Below are 23,040 nucleotides of genomic sequence, written 5' to 3' on the forward strand. Positions count from 1 at the left end.
GAGCAGGTGCTGTTCTAAAATTCCCATATGGGTTTTGGAACACACTCTTGTGAATCTATTGGGTAGAGATGCACTATGTACAGTATCTCACAAAAGTGAGTACACCCCTCACTTTTTTGTAAATATTTCATTATATCTTTTCATGTGACAACTCTGAAGAAAAGACACTTTGCTACAATGTAAAGTAGTAAGTGTACAGCTTGTATAACAGTGTAAATTTGCTGTCCCCTCAAAATAACTCAACACACAACCATTAATGTCTAAACCGCAGGCAGAAAAAGTATAGATATATATATATTCTATATATCTATACACAGGGGTTTTCCTGCATTCAATGGTCATATGCAACAGGCTTCCCAAAATCTCACACCGCCTCTGTGTGTTGGCATGGTAAAACATGATTTTGCGCTCATATAAAATACCAACATAACACTGCAGCTAAAATGACGGTAGGACGAACATTTTCCCTATTGTGTGTTTCCAGGTGGAGTGTGTTTCCTACAAAATTGGGCTATTTTTAATGGGGTTGAGTCTATTTTTTTTCTGGAGAAAGCGGCAGAATACAATTTATGATCAATGAATTGGGGTGTGTGATGCATGTTTGGTGGGGAGACAGTGGAACATGTATTGTAGTATTGTGAGTTGTATTATGTGGAGAGACATTGTTCAACGGTGGTAGGATGGTGGGGCGGAGATGGGGGGTTGGATGGTATTATGGGATAGGGAGATGGAAGCCGTAATGTCTGTAGAGAATTATCTTTTACTAGGGAGACCGGTTTAGTTAGGAGAATGTGAACGTAAGTTGCCATGGTTGATCACACACTCCTGTACAGTAGGTGGCGCTATGTATGTGTTTAAGTTAACTGGATCTGCCAACAGACTCCAAAAGAAGAAGAAACCATCTTGTGGAGCCTGTTGGTGGTGTCGTTTTCAGAAACTACTTTTCGTAAAATAAAAAGTACCACGAACAGATTCAGATAATTAAACAACGCTACAACAAAAAAATCGACATTTTAGCAGCTACTCAGTTGAATTTTCATCGTACCAAGGATCGGGAGGTCCTCTGTCCTTGTTCGCGAGGAGGGAAGTGGGGATTGCGAGAGGACAGTTGGTAAACGAACTTACTGCTTGTTATTTATATTATTTACTAATTACATTGTCTGTCTTCACATAATTAAACAGAGAGAAGTTATATAGGCTAGGTAGTTGAAAATACAAAACATTAACTGTTTTGTACGCTTCAATGGGGTTAGATTGTCTCTGAGGCGTATTAAGTGTACGTATTGTAAAGTGTACTTTTTGTTGTAAATTAGTATGATCGTAAAAAAAAGTGATACGAAACGTGAAACGTAAGTGTAAAGTTAAATACAAGATCCTCCTACTGACATATAAAGCCCTAAACAATATCGCCCCTGCCTACCCCTCCAACCTTCTATATCAACCTACACTCTCCATTCCAGTACTGCAGGCCACCTCATAATCCCCAAGTCCAAGCTCAAAGGCTTGGTGACGGGGCATTCTCAAGGGTTGCTCCTAGGCTCTGGAACTCTCTCCCCAAAACCATCCGTGTCTCTGAGACTGTCCACATCTTCCAGCAACACCTCAAGACTCATCTGTTCAAAATCGCCTATCCCTAGCCATGCCCAAACACATTACATTTTCTTTGTGTTCTCATTGTATTTATTTTGGGTTTGTTTGTTTCTGTTATTATTATTACATTGCAACTGTTGATGCTGTATTTACCCTCCATCAGTCATGTATGGGTCTGATTTGGTCTTTATTTTAGGAGATTGAGGACAAACCCAGCCTGCTGCTCTCCTTCCACACTGAACCCAAACAAGAGTCACTGGATTCTGGGTGTGACAGTGGAGCTCAGTCGTCATTGGTGGATTCAGAGATGACATCAGTGGAGCAGGAAGACTGCAGTCAAATACTGGGACTGAATGATATTAGATGTGAAGAGGAGGTGATTGGAGATTTAACTAACAAAGGTATGAATGGTTTATTAAGAGGGTTTAATGTTGTCAATTTGTTCTTATTAATGAATGGAATATATGTTATTTTATGCTCTCTGTCTTGTATTCTCCATATCCATATTATGTAATTATTAAACAGTATGTGTTGTATTAATAACCAAAGGAGTCAAAATGATAAATATCTCAATAATAAATTAAATGCATTATTTTAAGAATAGGGGGCACATATTGATTTCATGTGGTCACTATAATGGTAGGATATTTCATGAAGATACGTTGGCTTTTTATACCATACGATGCATTTCCTGCACTGCTCAAAAAAGTTAAGGGAACACGTAATCTTCACAGTATCACACCATGTCAATTAAATTACAGGGATATTAATCTGTCCAGTTAGGAAGCAGAAGAAATTGTGAATCAATGTCACCTGTTTTGGTGCAAATGAAAGTGACAACAAGAGCACTGGAGAGGCAACAGCAAGACAGTCGCTCTCAGCTAATTTTTCCTGACTGATTCTTCTCTAGTTTTGCGTTTTGCTAGTGGCCTTGTCACTACTGGTAGCATGAGGCGGTACCTGCAGCCCATTCAGGTTGCACAGGAAGTCCAGCTCCTACAGGATGGCACATCCATACGTGCCGTCGCACGAATGTTTGTTGTGTCTCCCAGTTCAGTCTCAAGAGCATGGAGGAGATACCAGGAGAGCAGGTTCACACTGAGCACATTTAACAGATGTGAACCAATCTGGAGACGCCATGGTGAACTTTATGCTGCCTGCAACATCATCCAGATGGACCGGTTTGGTGCTGGGTCAGTGATGGTCTGTGGAGGCTAGCCAACATTACCCTGACGGCTGTTAGGTACTGCGATTAAATCCTCAGACCCATTGTCATAACTTACACTGGTGCAGTGGGCCCTGGATTCCTCCTGGTGCAGGACAATGCCCGGCCTCATGTGGCCAGAGTGTGTAGGCAGTTCCTGCATGATGAAGGCATTGATGCCACTGACTGGCTCTCACGTTCCCCAGACCTGAATCCAAATGAGAACCTCTGGGACGTTATGTATCAGTCTATCCGACACCGCCAAGTAGCGCCACAGACGGTCCTGGAGCTCACGGATGCCCTGATCCAGGTCTGGGAGGAGATCCCCCAGGACACCATCTGCCATCTCATAAGGAGCATGCCCAGATGTTGTTGGGAGTGCAGGCATGTAGGGGCCAAACACACTACTGAGTCACATTGAATTGAGATGAAATTCACTCAAGTTGGAACAGCCTGTGAATTCAATTGTATACTTAGATTTTTGGTGTGAGTTTGAATCCAGCCCTCAATCGGTTGGTGATTTTGGTTTCCATTGAACGTTGTTCGGTAATTTTGTTCTCAACAAATTACACAACGTGCATTCAAGATTTTGATATTTAATATATTTAGTTCATCGAGACCTGATGTGATTTGTGTTCATTACATTTATTTGAGAAATTAATTCTAGGGGTGCCAATAAATGTGGCATGTATGTTCTTTATGCTTATGATGATGATATAGAATTTTCACTCAATTATAGTTAGATTCATATGATAATTTTGTGGGTGTGATCAATCTGATAAACAACAAAACTTTTTTCACTGCATATTATTGTGGGTGACAACACATTTGGAGGGCACTGCATATATTTACTATGTAATGATACACCTGGTGAACATTTTTGATGGGTATTACTCATAACAGTTTTGGAATAGTTACATTAATAATCAATGTAATCTAACTGGATTGATAAAGTGTCACTGCACTAATGACATTTTCTGATCTCAATCACACAGATGAGATTGCTGAAGTTGATACATTACCTACTTCTGGAGTTCAACAACATGAAGATTACAGAGATAAGAATACTCACCTCTGTCCCCATTGTGGAAAACGATTTCTATATGAGTCAGTTTTAAAAAGACACATTAACACACATACAGGAGAGAAGTGTTATTCCTGTTCTGACTGTGGGATGAGTTTCTCTATGTATGGTGGCCTGAAAGAGCACCAGCGCATACACACTGGAGAGAAGCCTTACTCCTGTTCTGACTGTGAGAAGTATTTCTCTCGTTTAAGTAGCCTTAAATCTCACCAGCGCATTCATACAGGAGTGAAGCCTTATTCCTGTTCTGACTGTGGGCAGTGCTTCTCCCATTTAGATAAACTTCAAGCTCACCAGCGCATACATACAGGAGAGAAGCCTTACTCCTGTTCTGACTGTGAGAAGTGTTTCTCTCATTTAAGTACCCTTAAAATTCACCAGCGCATACATACAGGAGAGAAGCCTTACTCCTGTTCTGACTGTGGGAAGAGTTTCTCTCGATTACATTCCTTTAAACGACACCAGCGCACACATACAGGAGAGAAGCCATACTCCTGTTGTGACTGTCGGGAGAGTTTCTCTCAGTTAGATAACCTTAAACTTCACCAGCGCAAACATACAGGAGAGAAGCCTTACTTCTGTTCTGACTGTAGGCAGTGCTTTTCACAGTTACATCATCTTGAACGTCACCAGCGCAAACATACAGGAGAGAAACCTTACTCCTGTTCTGACTGTGAGAAATGTTTCTCTCATTTACATACCCTTCAAGCTCACCGGAGCATACATACGGGAGTAAAACCTTACTCCTGTTCTGACTGTGAGAAGTGTTTCTCTCTTTTAAGTAGGCTTAAAACTCACCAGCGCATTCATACAGGAGAGAAGCCTTACTCCTGTTCTGACTGTGGGATGAGATTCTCTATGTTTGGTAGCCTTAAAGATCACCAGCGAATACATACAGGGGAGAGGCCTTACTCCTGTTCTGACTGTGAGAAGAGTTTCTCTAGATCAACCAGCCTATATCAACACCAGCGCATTCATTCTGGAATGAAGCCATACTCCTGTTCTCACTGTGGGAAGAGTTTCACTCAGTTAGGTAGCCTGAACATTCACCAGCGGATACATACTGGAGAGGTGCCTTACTCCTGTTCTGACTGTGGGAAGTGTTTCTCTAGATTAAATAGCTTAAATAATCACAGGAGAATACATACTGGAGAGAAGCCTTACTCCTGTCCTGACTGTGGGAAGATTTTCTCTCGATTATACACCCTTACATGTCACCAGCGCATACATTCTGGAGGGAAGCCAAAATGACACAATAAAGAAGGAAATGTGTAATTACTTACAGTAAGTAAGCTGTCGTCAATTGGAATAGGGCCGATTGCCTGTCGTTGGTTTCATGACAGTCTTAAGGATAGAAGTCAGGCTGTTAGAGTAGAACCGTCCAATCAGAGCCACTGGAGTTGGTTAAAGGGGTCCCACAAGGTTCTATACTTGGTCCATTACTGTTCACTCTCTACATAAACAATATGGGTAATGAGATAAGACAGAGCACAATTAAAGTATAATGTACTCTTTTGCTTTGACAGCTGACCAAGTGTTATTGCAGCTGGAGACAGATTTTAAGGTACCACAAGGGACTTTTTTGCAACTTAAACTGGTTTTAAATGCAAAGAACAAATGTTATTGGTTTCTATAGGTCCAAAATGCTAGTTGACAATATAGTTGCACTCACGGGCTTGATGGCTCTAAATAATCTCTGCATATAAATACTTGGGTATCTGGCTGGATGATAAACTGTCTATTAAAATATGTGTTGATGAACACCGTAAAAGGCTAAAGATCAAGCTAGGCTTCCTGTTTAGATACAGAACATGTTTGTCTTCTACAAATAGAAAACAAGTTGGGCAGGCTACTTATGTCAGTTATAGATTATGGGGATATTATCTACATGCTACGGCATCCAAACCGCTGGATGATTGTTATCATTGTGCACTTCCTGTTTATTACTTGTTAGCTACAGAACTCACCACTAGTTTATATCAAAGAATGGGATGGACATCGCTGTTCTTGAGACGAGAACAACATGCTTTCTTGTCTTGCTTATGGAATAGTCTGCAGACCAAACTTACTTGGGACTCTTGTCCATTTCAAACATTTATTGTTTCTGTGTTGCTTGTAACTGTTTTGGGTTAAGCAGGTTATGTGCTATCAGGGGATATATATTTATATTTTTTTTACCTAAACTTATTTTTTTTGTGTTGCCTGTAACTGTTTTTGATTCTGTGCACTGATAAATGTATAAAACTTTAAAAAAGGCACATGTGTTGAAGGGCCTTGTGCATGGTCTGTAGGTCCCTGGGTTAGGTATCTATACATACATACATGCATACAATTCTAATGATTATTCCTATGAAGTTAGTAGATACTAGTAAGCCTATTACTGGCTAATAACCTGTTAAAATGGCCAGTGGCAAAAGCAATACAGTTCATAGACGTTATGGTGGAGGTAAACTTAATAATAAGTGTTCAGTGTAACACAATCCTCAATGAAGTCTAGCAACTGCTGAAACGTGTAATGCTGTGGGGTAGTGGTTAAATACATGTGCCTCTCATGTGGAAGACCTAAGTTCGATTCTATTGAGAGCAACAACTTTAATTATTTCTGGTAGATTCCACGATTCTCTTGTCTTTTCACTTGATGAAAAAGTTAGTTATCATCGCCTTTTTGATAGTTATTGTGTAAATGTAATTCATGAATGAAAGAAAAAAGTATGTTCTTATGTCATGAAATGGCTTTGGCAGACTCGCTAGCAATTGCTCAATTCTCATGACTATTCCAGTAAGTTAGTAGATACCTGTAAAGCTTATTACTGGCTAATACGCTGTTAAAACGGCCATTGGCAAACATCATACATAGACGCTATTTGTGGTGGAGGTAAACTTAGTAAGAAACGTTAATCAATTTAACTGTATCAATATAATTCACAAATTAACCATTAACTATTAAAATGGCCAGTGGCAAAAGAGGATTTGTTCAGGATAGACAGATGCCGGCTGTCAGTATAGACGAGGCTATAATGACAGGTTACAAATGTACAGCCCCATGATGTAGTGGTTAACGACACAGCCTTTCACGTGGGCGACCCGGGTTTGAATCTCGAGATGGTGTAGGGATATTTTCATAAAATGTTATTTCACATTAACCTGATGAAGAGTAGACAGAACGTCTCATGTGATCACTTGTATATTGAGTGTTAATTGATAAAACATTTAACCAGCTCATATTATTTTCCCATAGAGTCTAATTGTCTTTGATTTTCCACATTTAATTGTTAAGAGAGAGCGATGAACTGTACTCTTACTCGACTACTGTTCCCATGGTCAGTGCAATGAGTGGTTGTTGGAATCTCATATTGAGGACAGAAGGACCTGTGGTTTGTCCTTGACTCTCTTGGCCAAATCTTTGCAGAATGAGAGAAATCACGTCACCATCACGCCACCAATATTTCCAACAGTGGGGGGGGGGGCAGATCCCAGAGAGTTGCTGGAAGATTGGAGAAGGGTCCATCCAGAAATTTGTATAATGGCAGGAGCTAATATCATTGTATAACCATACTGTATAAAAGTATGTTTCTGAAGTTTGGAAGTCGGTTGTTCTGCAGACCAACATGGGTTGGTTGTTCTGCAGATCGGCACGGCGTTATTACCTTAATAAAGTCTACTATTGAATTCACAAACTCCTGAGTTGTGTGAAAATGTTGGCGGGAAAAAGGGGAAACATTTTCCACAACACTGGCAACTCTTTCTATTGCGGGCCGGCTGAACTAGGCTGGCCTGGTTTCTTGTTTCCAGTGCTGTGTATGTGTGTATGCTTCAAGGAAAAGTGCGCTGCATTTGTTTGGTACATCCAAGGCATAAGGCAGACATTGCCAGGCCCAACATCCACTGAAAACCGCAGACCGCTGGGGGAAGAACACTAGTATTTAAAGCAGTGTACTTTTTTGAAATCTTTTTCTATTTGGTCATCAATTTTGATTATTGATTTGGCCAAGGCCTTCGACTCTGTCAATCAAAATTCTGATTGGTTTCTCAAATCAAAAACAGCATTGGTTTCTCACCTGTCTCACCTCTGTGTTTCTGCTGGTGACCCCCTGATTCACGTCTACACAACACCATTCTAAATACATCTGGCTCTGCATTGAACACTGTGTTAACTAACCTCCAAAAAACCTTCAGTGACATTCAGCAACTGCACCTGAATTCCATTTAAATTAAATGCACGCTTTTCAATCGAACTCTGCCTAAACCAGTCGACCTGACGAGCATTACCACTCTGGACGGTTCTGAACTGGCTCTGCTGCCAACGACTGGAACAAATTGCAAAAATCCCTGAAATGGGAAATTCCCATCTCCCTCACTGCCTTTCACAAACTTGTTAGAGATGCTCTCTGATCGTGGCACGTTAATTTCTCGTCAATCTTATTTGCACATCGTAAGCCCCAGTGTCTCTGCATAACATAACTGTGTCTGTTCTTTCACATTTTATGAAAAATACATTCATACCCCTTGAAATTGTTGCAGATTTTTGAGAAAATGAAAGTTTCTATACCATTTAAAAGTTACTAGTCAACTGTGAGTCATGTTATTCATTTGTATCTGCAGCACAATGGCTTACCATGTTTGGTCACTTGTTTGTCATTTCCAGCCAGAAGAAACCTATTGGTCAAATAGAAATGCACAATGGCTCAAAATTTGCCATGGGTATGAATACATTTGGCTTAACTGTATATGTTGCAAACTCTATCCCAATACATGTCAAAGACTCAATTTAGTTGGGAAGTTATTCCCTAGTCCTCTCCCTTCACCTGGCACATTGTAATTTTGTTGTTATTGTCTGTTTATGTTTTGACCCAAAGGCCTCTCTGCCTTGGTCTTGATGTTGTAAATAACTTAACAAAAACACTGTCTCATCTTCTTTTGTAGTGAGCCACTCTGCGCCTCAGATCTGTTGCTATTCTGTCTAACTGTTGATGTTTTCCAGACAACAAGGTCATGCCTTCTGCCTTCTCCCCCAAAGAAACATTCATAAATCAGGTTCTGGAACCCAGAAAGTGCCGAAGGGAAAAAGTTGCAGGAGGTTTTGCTTCACATCATTGTTCCCAAATCGTCTCCATGCTTAGAGTTAGAGGTCCACAACATCATCCTTATAGGAGAAAAGAGAAGACAAAACACTAGATCAGTTTATTCTCCTGGGCCCAACATCTGGGCTACTGCCATACTAAAATAATACTCAACTATTAGAGATGGTGAGACCATTACTTAAATGTCAGACAAATAAACAACTGTTTCAGTTGTGTGGAATCATCACAAATAATAACAAATTGAATTTAATTGATTTAAAATAACAATATGACTTATCAGTGCCTAATTAAACACTTTCCTTTGTGTCCATGTTCGGTTTCCACCCATGTGGATGTATTTTGGTCAACAGGTTCCAAATCACAAAATCTATAAAAACATTGTTTGAGAAAAGTCTCAAAATGGGCAAAAAAAACAAAAGACTAAATTAGCTGGAAGTACAGTAGGAATGACAAAATAACCAGTATAATCAGGCTTTGACAGAAAATTGCTGAGACCCAAACATAAAATTGATATAAAAAGTGTATTTAAAAATATAAATACAACTCCCCTCTCCTCTGAGATTCCCCCATGTCTAGTCAAGTGGCTCCTGGCTGTTACAGTCATGGATGTAGGAACCTCTTTGTTCTGTCTGCCTCTCTTCATTCTTCCAACCTCTCCTTGGCGGTAGTGTAGCTGGAACCATCAGTGTCCAGTATTCTTAATCTGACCCCAGGGCAGACTTTCACGGGTGTGGTCTTGGTTTGGCCCCGGAATGATTTGGGCCACAGGTGCCCATTCATTGTACAAGGTGTATCAGCATTGCAAGATTCAGGACTCCTACCTTGTGAGAAACAAGGATGGAATCTAATACAACTCAAAGTTAAAACCTTGACTTTGACTGGAGAGTTTAGCAATAACTTTAAACAACTGCCATTTAATAGTGCAATATAGAACCTGAATTTGGTCTATTTCTTCTCAGAATCTCAATTGGTGTGTCTGTCATCTTTTGCACCTCTCTGGATTGTTCTGGATTGGAATGCTTAGAGTTACTCCCTACTTTCTGGGATGGCAGCCAAGAGCCGTCTTATCTATTTGACTCCTCTCACTATCCTTTAACTGAACTCAAACTTAACCAACAAACCACCTACATAAAGTCTTCAAAAAATAGGATGAAATTGTATTCAAACCAACCCCTTAGATGAAAACTATGTTTACACAAATAATTACCCAAAATTTGACCAAATCCTTCGTCCACCATTGAATACATTCTCGTGGCAGCAACATCTCCCACAAACTCTTTGTCAATCTGGCTATTGTCTTCCTTTATCCTTTCTAGTATTTTATTTCTAATGGGATTCACATTCAACTGTAGGTCCTAACAGGATGGCACAATCATAAAACAAAACATGGCAACAAAGAATTTTTTTTACTTACCCCTGTTCAAAAGTCTGCATACCCTTAGTTCTTAATACTGTATTGCCCCCTTTAGCATCAATGACAGCATATAGTATTTTGTAATAGTTGTCTATGAGGCCCCGAATTCTTGCAGGTGGTATAGCTGCCCATTTGTCTTGGCAAAATGCCTCCAGGTCATGCCAAGTCTTTGGTCATCTTGCATGAACCGCACGTTTGAGATCTCCCCAGAGTGGCTTGACGACATTAAGGTCAGGAGACTGTGATGGCCCCTCCAGAACCTTCACCTTTTCCTGCTGTAACCACTGGAGGGTCAACTTGGCCTTGTGCTTAGGGTCATTGTTGTGCTGGAAACTCCAAAAGCGACTTGAATACATTGTCTTGCTGGAAAGTCCAAGTGCGCAGCTTTTGTGCAGAAGAATGCAAATTGTCTGCCAGTATTTTCTGATAACATGCTGCATTCATCTTGCCATCAATTTTCACAAGATTCCCCGTACCTTTAGAGCTCACACAACCCCAAAACCTCAGTGAGCCACCACCATGCTTCACAGTGGGGACGGTATTCTGTTCACTATGGATATAATTTCTTTTTAGCTGTTCTGGGAAATGTTTTTAGAGACATCTTATGTTGTTACACCTTTTGTCCCATAAACAGTAACCATTTATGTATTAGGGTGGGAGGCAATGAGATACATCTGAATATAATAGATTTCCTATAATTAACAGTAGAATACTAGTGGGTATAGCATTCATGACTGTGCAGTACTGCACATTAGCTAAAACACATAGCTGCCCCTCCAGAGCTATAAGATATTACTACAGAGGAGACTCAAAGTGCATAGGGCAATGGAGCTTGATTGGGATTGCTGTGGAAAATCTTCCCTTTTTACACTGTCAAAATGTTTAAACACCTCAGGAGTTTGTGAATTCAATAGTTCAATTATTAATGTCATAAAGCTGTGCTGGTCTGCAGAACAACAGTCTTCCAAGCCTCAGACACACTTTTATACAGTATGGTTATACAATTTATAATAGGCCTTCCCATTATGCTAATCTTTGGGCGAATCGTCCCCCAATTTTCCACCATTGTTTCACAACTCTCTGGAATCTGTCCCACAGGACACTGTTAGGGAATTCTGAAGGTGTGGTGATGTGATTTCTAGATAATTTGACATGAACACTTGTTTAACACATTGTATCAATCTTACTGAGATTCTCACTCTCAAGAGAGTCAAGGACAAGCAACAGGTTCTTCTGTCCTCCGTATGAGATAAAAACACCATCCGCTCATTGTACTGACCATGTTCTGACACACACACAGAAATCCAAACTGTGAACCTTATTGTTCATCAGTCTCTTTTTACAATCAGATGTGGAAGAAGCAAAGACAGACTGTTCAGAAAAATAGTATGGGCCCTTACGCTGCATTTAAAGACTACACTGAATAATCACACATACCAACATACCGTGTAGTCTTGTGGAAACGTTTCTGACTTTGACATGCAAATTTCCCGTTTTGACCCTGGTTCAAATCCCCCTCCAACTTTCCCATTTTTGTCTCTCAGCTATGTGTATCCACTCAGTCCTTTTATAGCTGTCGCACAACTACATTTATTCACTGTCATACCATGAATATCAAAATATACTTGAGAGAATAATGATTCCCTTTTATGGACATGGACTACACAAAAAAGAATATTTAACAGCAAGACAGGGTTGTTCACCCGCCACGTTTGGATCTAAAGACATGCACTAACCAAGATACTGTTGATCTAAAGACATGCACTAACCGAGATACTGTTGATCTAAAGACATGCACTAACCAACATACTGTTGATCTAAAGACATGCACTAACCAAGATACTGTTGATCTAAAGACATGCACTAACCGAGATACTGTTGATCTAAAGACATGCACTAACCGAGATACTGTTGATCTAAAGACATGCACTAACCAACATACTGTTGATCTAAAGACATGCACTAACCAACATACTGTTGATCTAAAGACATGCACTAACCGAGATACTGTTCATCTAAAGACATGCACTAACCAAGATACTGTTGATCTAAAGACATGCACTAACCGAGATACTGTTCATCTAAAGACATGCACTAACCAACATACTGTTGATCTTAAGACATGCACTAACCAAGATACTGTTGATCTAAAGACATGCACTAACCAAGATACTGTTCATCTAAAGACATGCACTAACCGAGATACTGTTGATCTAAAGACATGCACTAACCAAGATACTGTTCATCTAAAGACATGCACTAACCGAGATACTGTTGATCTAAAGACATGCACTAACCACTCAACTGTTGGGAGGTACACCCACCAGCATTCCTTTAGAAACAGCTCAGGCATCTGACGGTTTGTAGATTTATCATGGGCTTTACCCTTGACTTTTGCATGGGTTTCTCTCACTTAGGTATCCTCACAGCGCACCAGCGTACACACTTACTGGAGTGAAACCTTACACCTGTTCTGACTGTGGGAAGAGTTTAATTTCATTATCTAATCTTCCTAGTCATCTATTATTGCACACAAGAGAAGCCAAACTCCTGTTTTGACTATGGGAAACATTTCTCTCAACTAGGTAGCCTTAAAGATCACCAGTGCATATAGAGTGCATATAAACTTAATACCTGTTTGATTGTGGGAAAGGGTTCATTTCATTTCCCTCAAAACACATCAGACATTGTATTGTAATTTGTTGACTGACCTACAGTAAAAGTGTAAATGTGAATCCAGTCCCATCTCTTGCAATCGTTATCCCACTTACAGTAATTATGGAAGTAAATCTGTGCCATCGGATTTGGAATTCAAATTTTTAACACTGAATTTTATTTTGCATCTCAGACTTAGAATTTTAAAAGCCATCGAATTTCTAGCACTGAATTTTTTTTCCTTATTACATTATTTTAAAATGTTTCAAAAATGTCAATGTAAAAAAATGTGATGTCTCAAAAAATTACATGTAAAAATATTCGACATAAGATTCAGTTTAAAAAAAACATGTGTCTCAAAAAAAATTCTGTCACAATATTCGACGTCTCAAAAGATTCAATGTAAAAATAGTCGGAGTCAACATCCGGGTAACCAAGGAGAAGCAATCGATCCATGTATCTAATCGTCCAACATCCAGCCAATCAAGTTACGCTCAAGCGTGCCGCACAAGCCCTGAAAAGTGAAGCCAAAACGTCTCGATCGCCCCCTGGTGAGTGTAGATGTAGTGATTGTATAAGTTAGTGAACTGTTATAAGCTGTTGTAACCAATGTAGATGTATTGATTATATAAGTTAGTGAACTGTTATAAGCTGTTGTAACCAATGAAACAAAATATTAAATGTCTGTGATATGAACCGAAACTGAAGGAGCAAGTAGGAGAATAGGAAACCCTGGTTAAGCAGTTGCCGGGGAGAGAAAGATTTAGTATGTCTGTTTTGTGAGAAACAGGACACAGGTTAGAGACACACACACACATAGTCTGACAGGCCAGACAGATACCAGGAGGAGACAAGAAGATACTTGCAGTTATCCTATAAGGAATAAAACTGGGATTGGGCCAATGGCACACACTTTGTAAGTTAACGCCTCTATCTTTTTGGGCGTAGTAGAAGTATAAAAATGATGTTTTGACTGTTGATCCTCAGACATTGTGCGGCGACACCTTGTCTCCAAAAGCTTTTGTAATAAATGGACGTATAATACGGTATTTGCCCTGACTCCTGGTGTTTTATTCTCCTTTCCAACAAACCAACTCGGGGAAGTGTTATACTTCAACAATTTGGGGGCTCGTCCGGGATTGGAAAGAGGAGAAGGAATTCGATCTTGTCCAGACAACCTACGCGAGATTCACAGGTTCCGAGCCGGCTCATGATAAAGGTAAGCAGAGCCTGTTATATCTAAATCTGCATATTGGCTATGAACTAAATTGTGGACCTGTGGAAAACGTATTGGGAGACTGGTTTAAATTCAGGGGGTCAGGGGAACGGTTTGTGAGTTAGAGTCTCACTATAAGTCGGGTTAGAGGCCCGTTACCGGTGTGTGAGTTAGAGTCTCACTGTAAGTCGGGTTAGAGGCCCGCTACCGGTGTGTGAGTTAGAGTCTCACTGTAAGTCGGGTTAGAGGCCCGTTAATCGTTCTAGGGTTGACTACCCTACGCCACTTCCCGACGGGGACGGTGGAGAGTTGCGAGTTAGAGTCTCGGCAACCAGTCGGGTTAGAGGCCCGAGGACTTAGGGGCACCTCGAAGTATTTATTGTGTGTAAAGGTTCATCTGGGTTAGAGTCCCGGGGAGTTTTAGAACTCCCCAAATTCTGTATCTGGGTTAGAGTCCCGGGGAGTTTTGGAACTCCCCAAATTCTGTATCTGGGTTAGAGTCCCGGGGAGTTTTAGAACTCCCCAAATTCTGTATCTGGGTTAGAGTCCCGGGGAGTTTTAGAACTCCCCAAATTCTGTATCTGGGTTAGAGTCCCGGGGAGTTTTGGAACTCCCCAAATTCTTTATAAGAAAACTGGGTTTGAGTCCCAAAAGTGTTGGGTCAGGTACCCGTTAATCATTTGTTAATTATTCTGAGTCTGGGACTCACAGTAACGTAAGTCAGGTTGAAATGGACGGGAAGTGTGAGAGAGAAGTTGATGACGATGGGCGGTGTCCAGGCACGGGAAAGTGGAAACAATTGGGGATACAGGTGGCAATTGTAATGACTGTTGTAGGCAGGATGGACCCAATTCAGAAAGAAAAAGAAGGGATAGAAGAGAAATTGCGACAAGTGGTGAGCGAGGCAGGATTAAGGATGGAGGAAAGGAGACCATTACATGTTATTTTGTGGAATAAGGAGAAGGAGTGTTCCAAAAATCGAGATAGAGTTAGAGACAAGAAGGAAACAGCCAATTTGGTCAAGAGAGGGAGATATAGAGAAAAGGAGAAGGAATGGGAAAAGCACAGAAAAGAATGGTGTAAATTAGCAGTGTGGTGTCAGGGCGTAGACCATTTGAACAAAGAGAAAAAGGGACAGAAAATTAAGGAGAAAAAGGGAGGAGAGATAGAACCCCTAGCATATGAAGATGACCTGGTGGTGCATGGTACCGTGTACCATTATATCCAGCGTTATGTTTAGAGAGTGGGATATTGTCTTTAGACACACAGAACAGCAAGCCCATAACTCAATTCACAGGAAAGCAAGATAAGAGAAAATTAAGTAGGAAGGCGGAGTAAGAGAGCGAGACAGACACTGAGGGGGAGGTGAAACCGTTCAAGGCAAGGGCAGAGAAAGAGGAGCGAGAAGGGGAGACGACTAGGAAAGAATAAACAAGAGGAGATTACAGGGGCCATAAAGAAAAGATCAGGCTGTACTAAAGGCAGGTTAGGTGAGGACTCAAGGTCGGGGTCGGACGATAGTGACACAGTGAGAAGGACCAGAACTAGGCAGAAAAAAGGGAATTCACATAGAGGACGGGTGGTACTCACGGGCAATGCAGTAGGGAGATGGACTGACTCAGACGAAGACCCCGACACAGACAGTAGTGGAGACGGGAGTAAGGGAGACGTAGACGTATACCCTCTGCCGCGTACACCCCCACCAGAACATAAACTACACCATGACACAGTAGAATCAATTCAAAAGACTCAAAATAAAATGTATACGCGGTCACAAGCAGGGGAAGCTGGTTGTGCTGGGTTTCAGCTGCCTCTCTTTAGAGTGGGAGGCGGAGAACCGCGATATGAACCATTGGGGCTGGGAGACGTACAGGCACTGGTAGATAAATTACCCCCGATGGGAGAGGGAGGTGGACTATGGTTGTCACAATTTGATAAACTCACAGCTGGTCAAATGTTGGCACTGGGGGACTGGAGGGCAGTAGCCGCCCGAGCCATGTCCGCCCAGGCTATGACTGAGATAGAAAAAGGGGCCGCCACTAGGCGGAGCCCTGACGACACTCCTTTCAGTCAGGTGGTTGGGCGCATAGCCACGGCCCTGAGGGGACGATTTCCCTTGCCCACTGGGGCCCCGATGCCCAAGTTACCTTGGGAAAAAGAGCAACACCCTAGACAGTATCTAGAAGCATGTAAAGACACATGGGCCAAACACACAGGGCACCACCCGGGGAAGGGAGGTCTGCTGCAGGAGTGGTTTAGAAGGGCGGTCTTAGAGGGACTTCCAGAGAAAATAAAGGAGGCAATGATGGCAAATCCTGATTTGCCGGGTAGTGAATCACACGTATGGGAAAGACACATAGTGCATCATTTACAGAGGGCTAAAGATGAGGAGACAGAGAAAGACAAACAGATACAGGAACTGAGAGAGAACCTGTTGCGCTTACAGCTGGGTGAAGCCAAAGGGAGGCTCAATGAAGGGAAAAAGAAACACAGACAGATGGCAGCTCTAGGCTCAGGAGAACCTGACACACCCGATTTATACCCTGTTCCCACATGGGCACCCCAACCTCACGGTGGCCGGGGGCATTCACCGCGCCCTACCAATCAGGGAGGGGAGGTTATGGTAGGGGGAGGGGACGGGGTAGAGGCAGAGGGGCTTCAGGAGCCCAAGTCCCATACGGAGCCTGCTTTACGTGTGGTGACCCGAACCACTGGTCCAGAAACTGCCCACAGTACACTGCAGGGGGCAGAGGATACCCAAACCAAGGGGCAGCTCCAGTTCCCAACCCACACGCCGTCCCACCACCTAGTGCACCTGGACAATACCCACTCTCTTATGAGGGAGGGTGGGACCAGGCGTGACGGTCTACAGGGGGGGGAGGGGACAGCGGGGGAAGGGCAGACCCTATGCTGTCCCTGAATGTCGACGGGAAGGACTTCCCCTTTCTGGTTGACACAGGTGCCACTTTTTCCACCATCACCGCCCCTCCCGTCACAGGACTACTATCCTCCAAGACAGTGGAAGTTGAGGGGTTTGAAGGCGTGGGACAGACTTTGCCAGTGACATTTCCTCTTAAAACAATACTGGGTAAACAGGCCCTCAGCCATCCGTATGTGGTGTCGACAAACACACCAGTGAAATTATTGGGGAGAGACTTGTTAATAAAACTAGGGGCTCATATCTTGTGTTCTCCAGATGGACTAACTGTCACGTTACCAGACGGGACATCGGCGGTGTGCGGACCTGAAACCACACGCAAAGGGCAGTACCTGGTACAACCGGTGAAGGGTGAAATAGCAGAGATATACTGGGGACTATTGACACCGGAAAAGCCGGACAAACAGGGTATTTTGTCCCAGTACTTCAAATGGAGGCCATGGATCTCCCTCCTCGAGCCGTACTTTCCTCCGCCAGACCCCCCACATGTAACCCTATTTTATGATCGGCAGGGCGATGAGGTGTATAGAGAGGGGTTTGGGGATGCAGTGTGTGGGGACACGTGGCAGGTCGGGTCTAAATTCATATATGTAGGCCCTGAAGGGGTAGCGGCAGATGTACAGTTGACAGAGGAGCAGGATCAGTGGTACATGATGGCGGAGGAGTCCGTCCCACATGTGTCACTGGCACTGCATCCTAAACACCAAGCAAAAGACCTGGGGCCCATGGTTAAAAGGGCAGTCGAATGCACTGATTGGACACTCCCTCAGGCGCCAAACGTATGGTACTCACACAGCTGTAAGATGTAAAAATGGTTCACCTGCATTGACCTGGCTAATGTTTTTTCTGTCTCCCACTAGCAGAGGAACTTCGTGATATTTTTTCTTTCACACATAGGGGTCGGCAATGGCGATACACGAGACTACCACAGGGGTTCGCGCTTTCCCCTGGCATATTCAACCAGGTACTGAGAGAAGCGCTGCAGGGATGCTGCCTGCCGACAGGGGTAACTTTGGTCCAGTACGTAGACGACCTGCTGCTGGCGGCCCCGACGGTGGCCGCCTGCATCCAAGCGACGATGACGGTCCTCACCAGACTGGCTGAGAAAGGGTTCAAGGTGTCAAAAGAAAAGCTACAGCTGGTAAGGACGCAGCTCACCGCACAACCTTCCTCCACCATCCTAAACCCACTACTGTTCAGGAACTGTTATCATTCCTGGGGCTCACGGGGTACAGCCGCAATTACATCCCAAACTATTCAGGGCTCACAGAGCCACTTAGAGCGCTAGTTAAGGAGCAGGGAATGCGTAAACTTAAAGCCACTCTCGATTGGACTTGCCCGGCCGACCAGGCCTTCATTTTGCTGAAACAACAACTCGCCACCGCAGCTGATCTGGCCATACCTGACTACACAAAACCCTTTTTTCTAGATGTTTCTGAAACAGGACAAGTCATGAACGGGGTCCTGTTTCAGAAAAAAGGGGGAGATAGGAACATCCTTATGTACATAAGCGTAGGATTCGACAAAACCGAAAAAAGGCACCCCACCTGCACACAGCATGCAGTGGGGGTAGCGAGACTCATTCAAAAATGCGCACACATAGTGATGGGGCATCACCTTCAGATACTCACAACACACAGTGTAGTGGCGTATGTAAATTCACAGATGTTCACTATGACTTCCCTCAGGCAACAACACCTAAGCAAAATTCTCGGGGCTCCAAATTTGATTTTCACACATGAAGGGATAAATATTGCAGACCGAATGGGGACGGGGCTACCACATGAGTGCGCGCAAGAGGTAGTGAGGGAGAGTAAGACACGAACCGATCTGGAGGCAGAACCCCTCCCAGGGGCAGAGGACCTCTTCACTGATGGGTGCTGTTTCAGACACGAACAAGACGGCCTGAGGGCGGCTTTTGCGGTAGTGAAACTAACACCAGAGGGTTTAGTCACGCTGAAAGCAGAGAGGCTCCAGGGGATGCAGTCAGCCCAGAGAGCAGAAGTTAGAGCACTAATAGAGGCCCTTAGACTGGCCCAGGGAACAACAGTAAACATTTACACTGATTCGGCATACGCAGTAGGCGCAGCACACGTGGAGCTAGGACAGTGGTTAAAAGCTGGGTTTAGAACAGCAGGAGACAAACCGATTAAACACGAGGCGGAGATGAGAAAACTAGCTGAGGCCCTAGACCTGCCCGAAAAGGTAGCCATCATAAAATGCAAAGGACACGATAATTCAAATAGTGTAGTAGCTCAGGGCAACCAAGCGGCAGACACAGCAGCAAAACAGGCAGCAGGGTACACTCCACGAGTGATGGTGGTAAGAGCAGAAGAGGAAGTGGGGTGGGGAGAAGGCCCTGAGAGAGATGAGCTAGTGAGACATCAAAAGGGGGCTTCCCCACAAGAGAAAACAATTTGGCGACAGAGAGGAGCAACAGAGACGAGCGGGCTCTGGAGAGGGCCAGACGGTAGAGTAATACTTCCACCAGCCATGCGGGGAGATAAATTTGCAGAAGCCCACGGGTTGGGCCATGTAGGGCCAGCACAGATGTTGAGGAACTTGTGCCATTGGTGGCACCCGTTTATGGTAGACATGGTACGTAACTACACTAGGACATGCACCATCTGCACACACCACAATCCAAAACCGACGATCAAACCGGAGATGGGGGCGTTCCCCATGACGACGAGACCTGGACAAGAGATAGTGATAGACTACACGGACATGGGGGAAACTGTACGGGGGTGCCGTTACATGTTAGTGTGTGTGGACATGTTCACAGGGTGGCCAGAAGCCTGGCCGGCAAGAAGGGAGGACAGTCAGACAGTGATCAAGTGTTTAGTGAACCAGTACATTCCCAGACACGGCTTCCCAGAGAAAATTAGGTCAGACAACGGGACTCACTTTAAGAACAGTGATTTACAGAAGGTAGAAAGATTATTGGGCCTAAAACATGCTTTTGGCACTGTGTACCATCCACAGTCCCAGGGAAAGGTAGAAAGGATTAACCAAAACTTAAAAAAACAAGTTGGCTAAGATATGTGCACAGACTAAATTGAACTGGGTGGACGCACTGCCACTGGCACTCGTGACGATTCGATGCTCGTTAAATCAGACCACGGGGTTCACCCCATACGAGCTGCTGACGGGGAGACAGTTTCCAGGACCAGCCGCGGGGCCTGCGGTCCCGGAAGGGGAAAAGTGGCCCAAAGATCACAGAGTGTATTTTGATGAATTGCGAGCTCTCGTTTCAGAATTCACCAACAGAGTCGGAGAAAGGAGGGACCTGCCCCCGCTGGACCAGAACCTGCCCCAGGCGGAGTGGGTGTTGCTGAAGGTCATCAAGCGAAAGTGGTCGGAGCCAAGGTGGACGGGTCCTCATCAGGTGGTGGAGAGAACGAGTCATGCGGTCCGCCTGAGGGACAAAGGAGAGACGTGGTACCATTGGAGTCAGTGTACACCAGCGCAGGAGCCAGGAAGGTCGCTAACGGACCTCATCCAAACCGGGAAGGAGGAGCTTTCCCCCGCGTGGACGGAAGGAGGACCAACACCAGCCGGACCGGTGCCAGGAGCGGACCACAGGACACGGCAGGACCACGAGCGAGTGAAGGAGACAGAGGACGGCGCCAGGGGAATAGACTCTTAGGGGAAAGAACTGAAGAATACTGTAACAAAAGGGGGTATAGGACACCGAGTGGCTCATACCACTCGTACCAAGATGACAGGGTTACAGAGAAAGGTCTGGGGAGATGATATTAGAATGAAGTAGTACATGGACATTGGTGGAATAATGATGTGTGTTGTATGTTGTTACAGGTTTCCCAGGTTGGCATCGGGTCTTCATTCCCCCAGCGAAGAGGTCAGCGACCCCACCTGAGGACACCTGTTTGAGGAAATTTGGGGGATTGAATTGGACTATGTCAAGGTGTCGCATACGAGCATTCTGGGATAGATAATCCGCTGGAGGAATGGCTGACCTCGATGTTCAGCCAGTGGAAAGGTTTGATAATGTCTGTTCTTTTATCGCTTTCTACATTTGGTGCTATAATGGTTACTTGTGGGTTTTGTTGTATCCAATGCATAAGAGGGCGTGCCATGAGAGTGATTTCTACAGCCATTGAGAAGGCTCCAGGATCGCCATTAGGGATGCTGATGCCTCTACTGGAGCAGCATGACCCGGGAGAACTGGAGCTTGGCGAATAGGGGTGATCTCTCTGGGGAGAGATCAAAAGGGGGAATTGTAGATGTAGTGATTGTATAAGTTAGTGAACTGTTATAAGCTGTTGTAACCAATGTAGATGTATTGATTATATAAGTTAGTGAACTGTTATAAGCTGTTGTAACCAATGAAACAAAATATTAAATGTCTGTAATATGAACCGAAACTGAAGGAGCAAGTAGGAGAATAGGAAACCCTGTTTAAGCAGTTGCCGGGGAGAGAAAGATTTAGTATGTCTGTTTTGTGAGAAACAGGACACAGGTTAGAGACACACACACACACATAGTCTGACAGGCCAGACAGATACCAGAAGGAGACAAGGGGATACTTGCAGTTATCCTATAAGGAATAAAACTGGGATTGGGCCAATGGCACACACTTTGTAAGTTAACGCCTCTATCTTTTTGGGCGTAGTAGAAGTATAAAAATGATGTTTTGACTGTTGATCCTTAGACATTGTGCGGCGACACGCGTCTCCAGAAGCTTCTGTAATAAATGGACGTATAACTACGGTAATTGCCCTGACTCCCTGTGTTTTATTCTCCTTTCCAACAAACCAACTCGGGGAAGTGTTATACTTCAACAGAACGCCTCGGCGTCCCCCCAGAAGAGCTGGAGGAAGTGTCTGGGGAGAGGGAAGTCTGGGCATCCAGAGAAAAAGTGGAAGGTGCAGCATAGTAACATTACAAAAATGAAACCAGTACAGTCAATTTCACTTTAAACACCTGTATTAACGGTTTACTTAATGTAACACAAGGAATAACACTGGATACAGCATTTAAAAACACAAGCTCTTGTGTGCAAGTGAACTATAAGAAGTCCAGAGGCATGCATCCCAGAATATGCTCCAATTGAGAGCAAAGTCTTTCTAAAAGATGATTAAGCAGGAGTTCCTAGGAGAGAAAAACAAAATCACTGTGTTGGCACATTTACTGGAAAAATTAAGATAAGCATGATATTCTTAAATCATACTTAAAAATTTTTAATTTTTATTTCAAGTAAGAAGATATGATTATCTGAGTGAGTTTTCAGAGCTGAGCTTATTTTCATATGAAAAATGCTAATTTATAAACATCAGGACTTTGCACTTTCCCCCGGAAAACAGCCTCTGTCTCCGCGAGTGAGGTAGTCAGACAGCGTCCAGTTTACTGATGGCAATAATGTAATTTAGCGCGAAAAACGTAACTTTGCAAACGGCAGTGTGAATTAAAATAAATAAAAAAATAAATAAACAAAAACATTTTCACATTTTGTAAACATAAAAAAAATATATATATATGCCAAAAATATTCAGTGCTAGAAATTCGATGGCTTTTAAAATTCAAAGTCTGATTTAGATAAAAAATTAAATTCAGTGTTAAAAATTTGATGTAAAGCAATTGTGCTAAAAATACGAATTCTAAATCTGATTTACACAGATTTACTTCCATGAGAAATGTGTAAGTTTGTACTGTTGATATTGATAAATTTTTATTAAAATAAATACAAAATAAATAAACAAAAACATTCTCAGTTTTCCTGTTTTGGCGTCACATGACCTTGATTGGCTGGATGTTGGATGATTTGATACAGGTATCGATTGCTTCTCCTTGGTTACCCGGATGTTGACTCTGACTATTTTTACACAGACATTTTT

The 23,040-nt window shown here is 43.2% G+C and overlaps 1 protein-coding gene across 1 annotated transcript; it reads left to right on the forward strand.

Annotated features, from left to right (window-relative positions):
* The first annotated feature begins 899 nt into the window (after window positions 1-899).
* On the forward strand, window positions 900-6,293 carry LOC105027983 (zinc finger protein 501-like). Its single transcript, XM_020040906.3, has 3 exons — window positions 900-1,111; window positions 1,787-1,991; window positions 3,790-6,293. The coding sequence occupies exons 2-3, from the start codon at window positions 1,898-1,900 to the stop codon at window positions 5,127-5,129; spliced, it is 1,434 nt and encodes a 477-aa protein (XP_019896465.3). The 5' UTR covers window positions 900-1,111; window positions 1,787-1,897; the 3' UTR covers window positions 5,130-6,293.
* The last annotated feature ends 16,747 nt before the right edge of the window (window positions 6,294-23,040 follow it).

This window comes from Esox lucius, chromosome 20, assembly GCF_011004845.1.
Source record: "Esox lucius isolate fEsoLuc1 chromosome 20, fEsoLuc1.pri, whole genome shotgun sequence".
Lineage (NCBI taxonomy): Eukaryota > Metazoa > Chordata > Actinopteri > Esociformes > Esocidae > Esox > Esox lucius.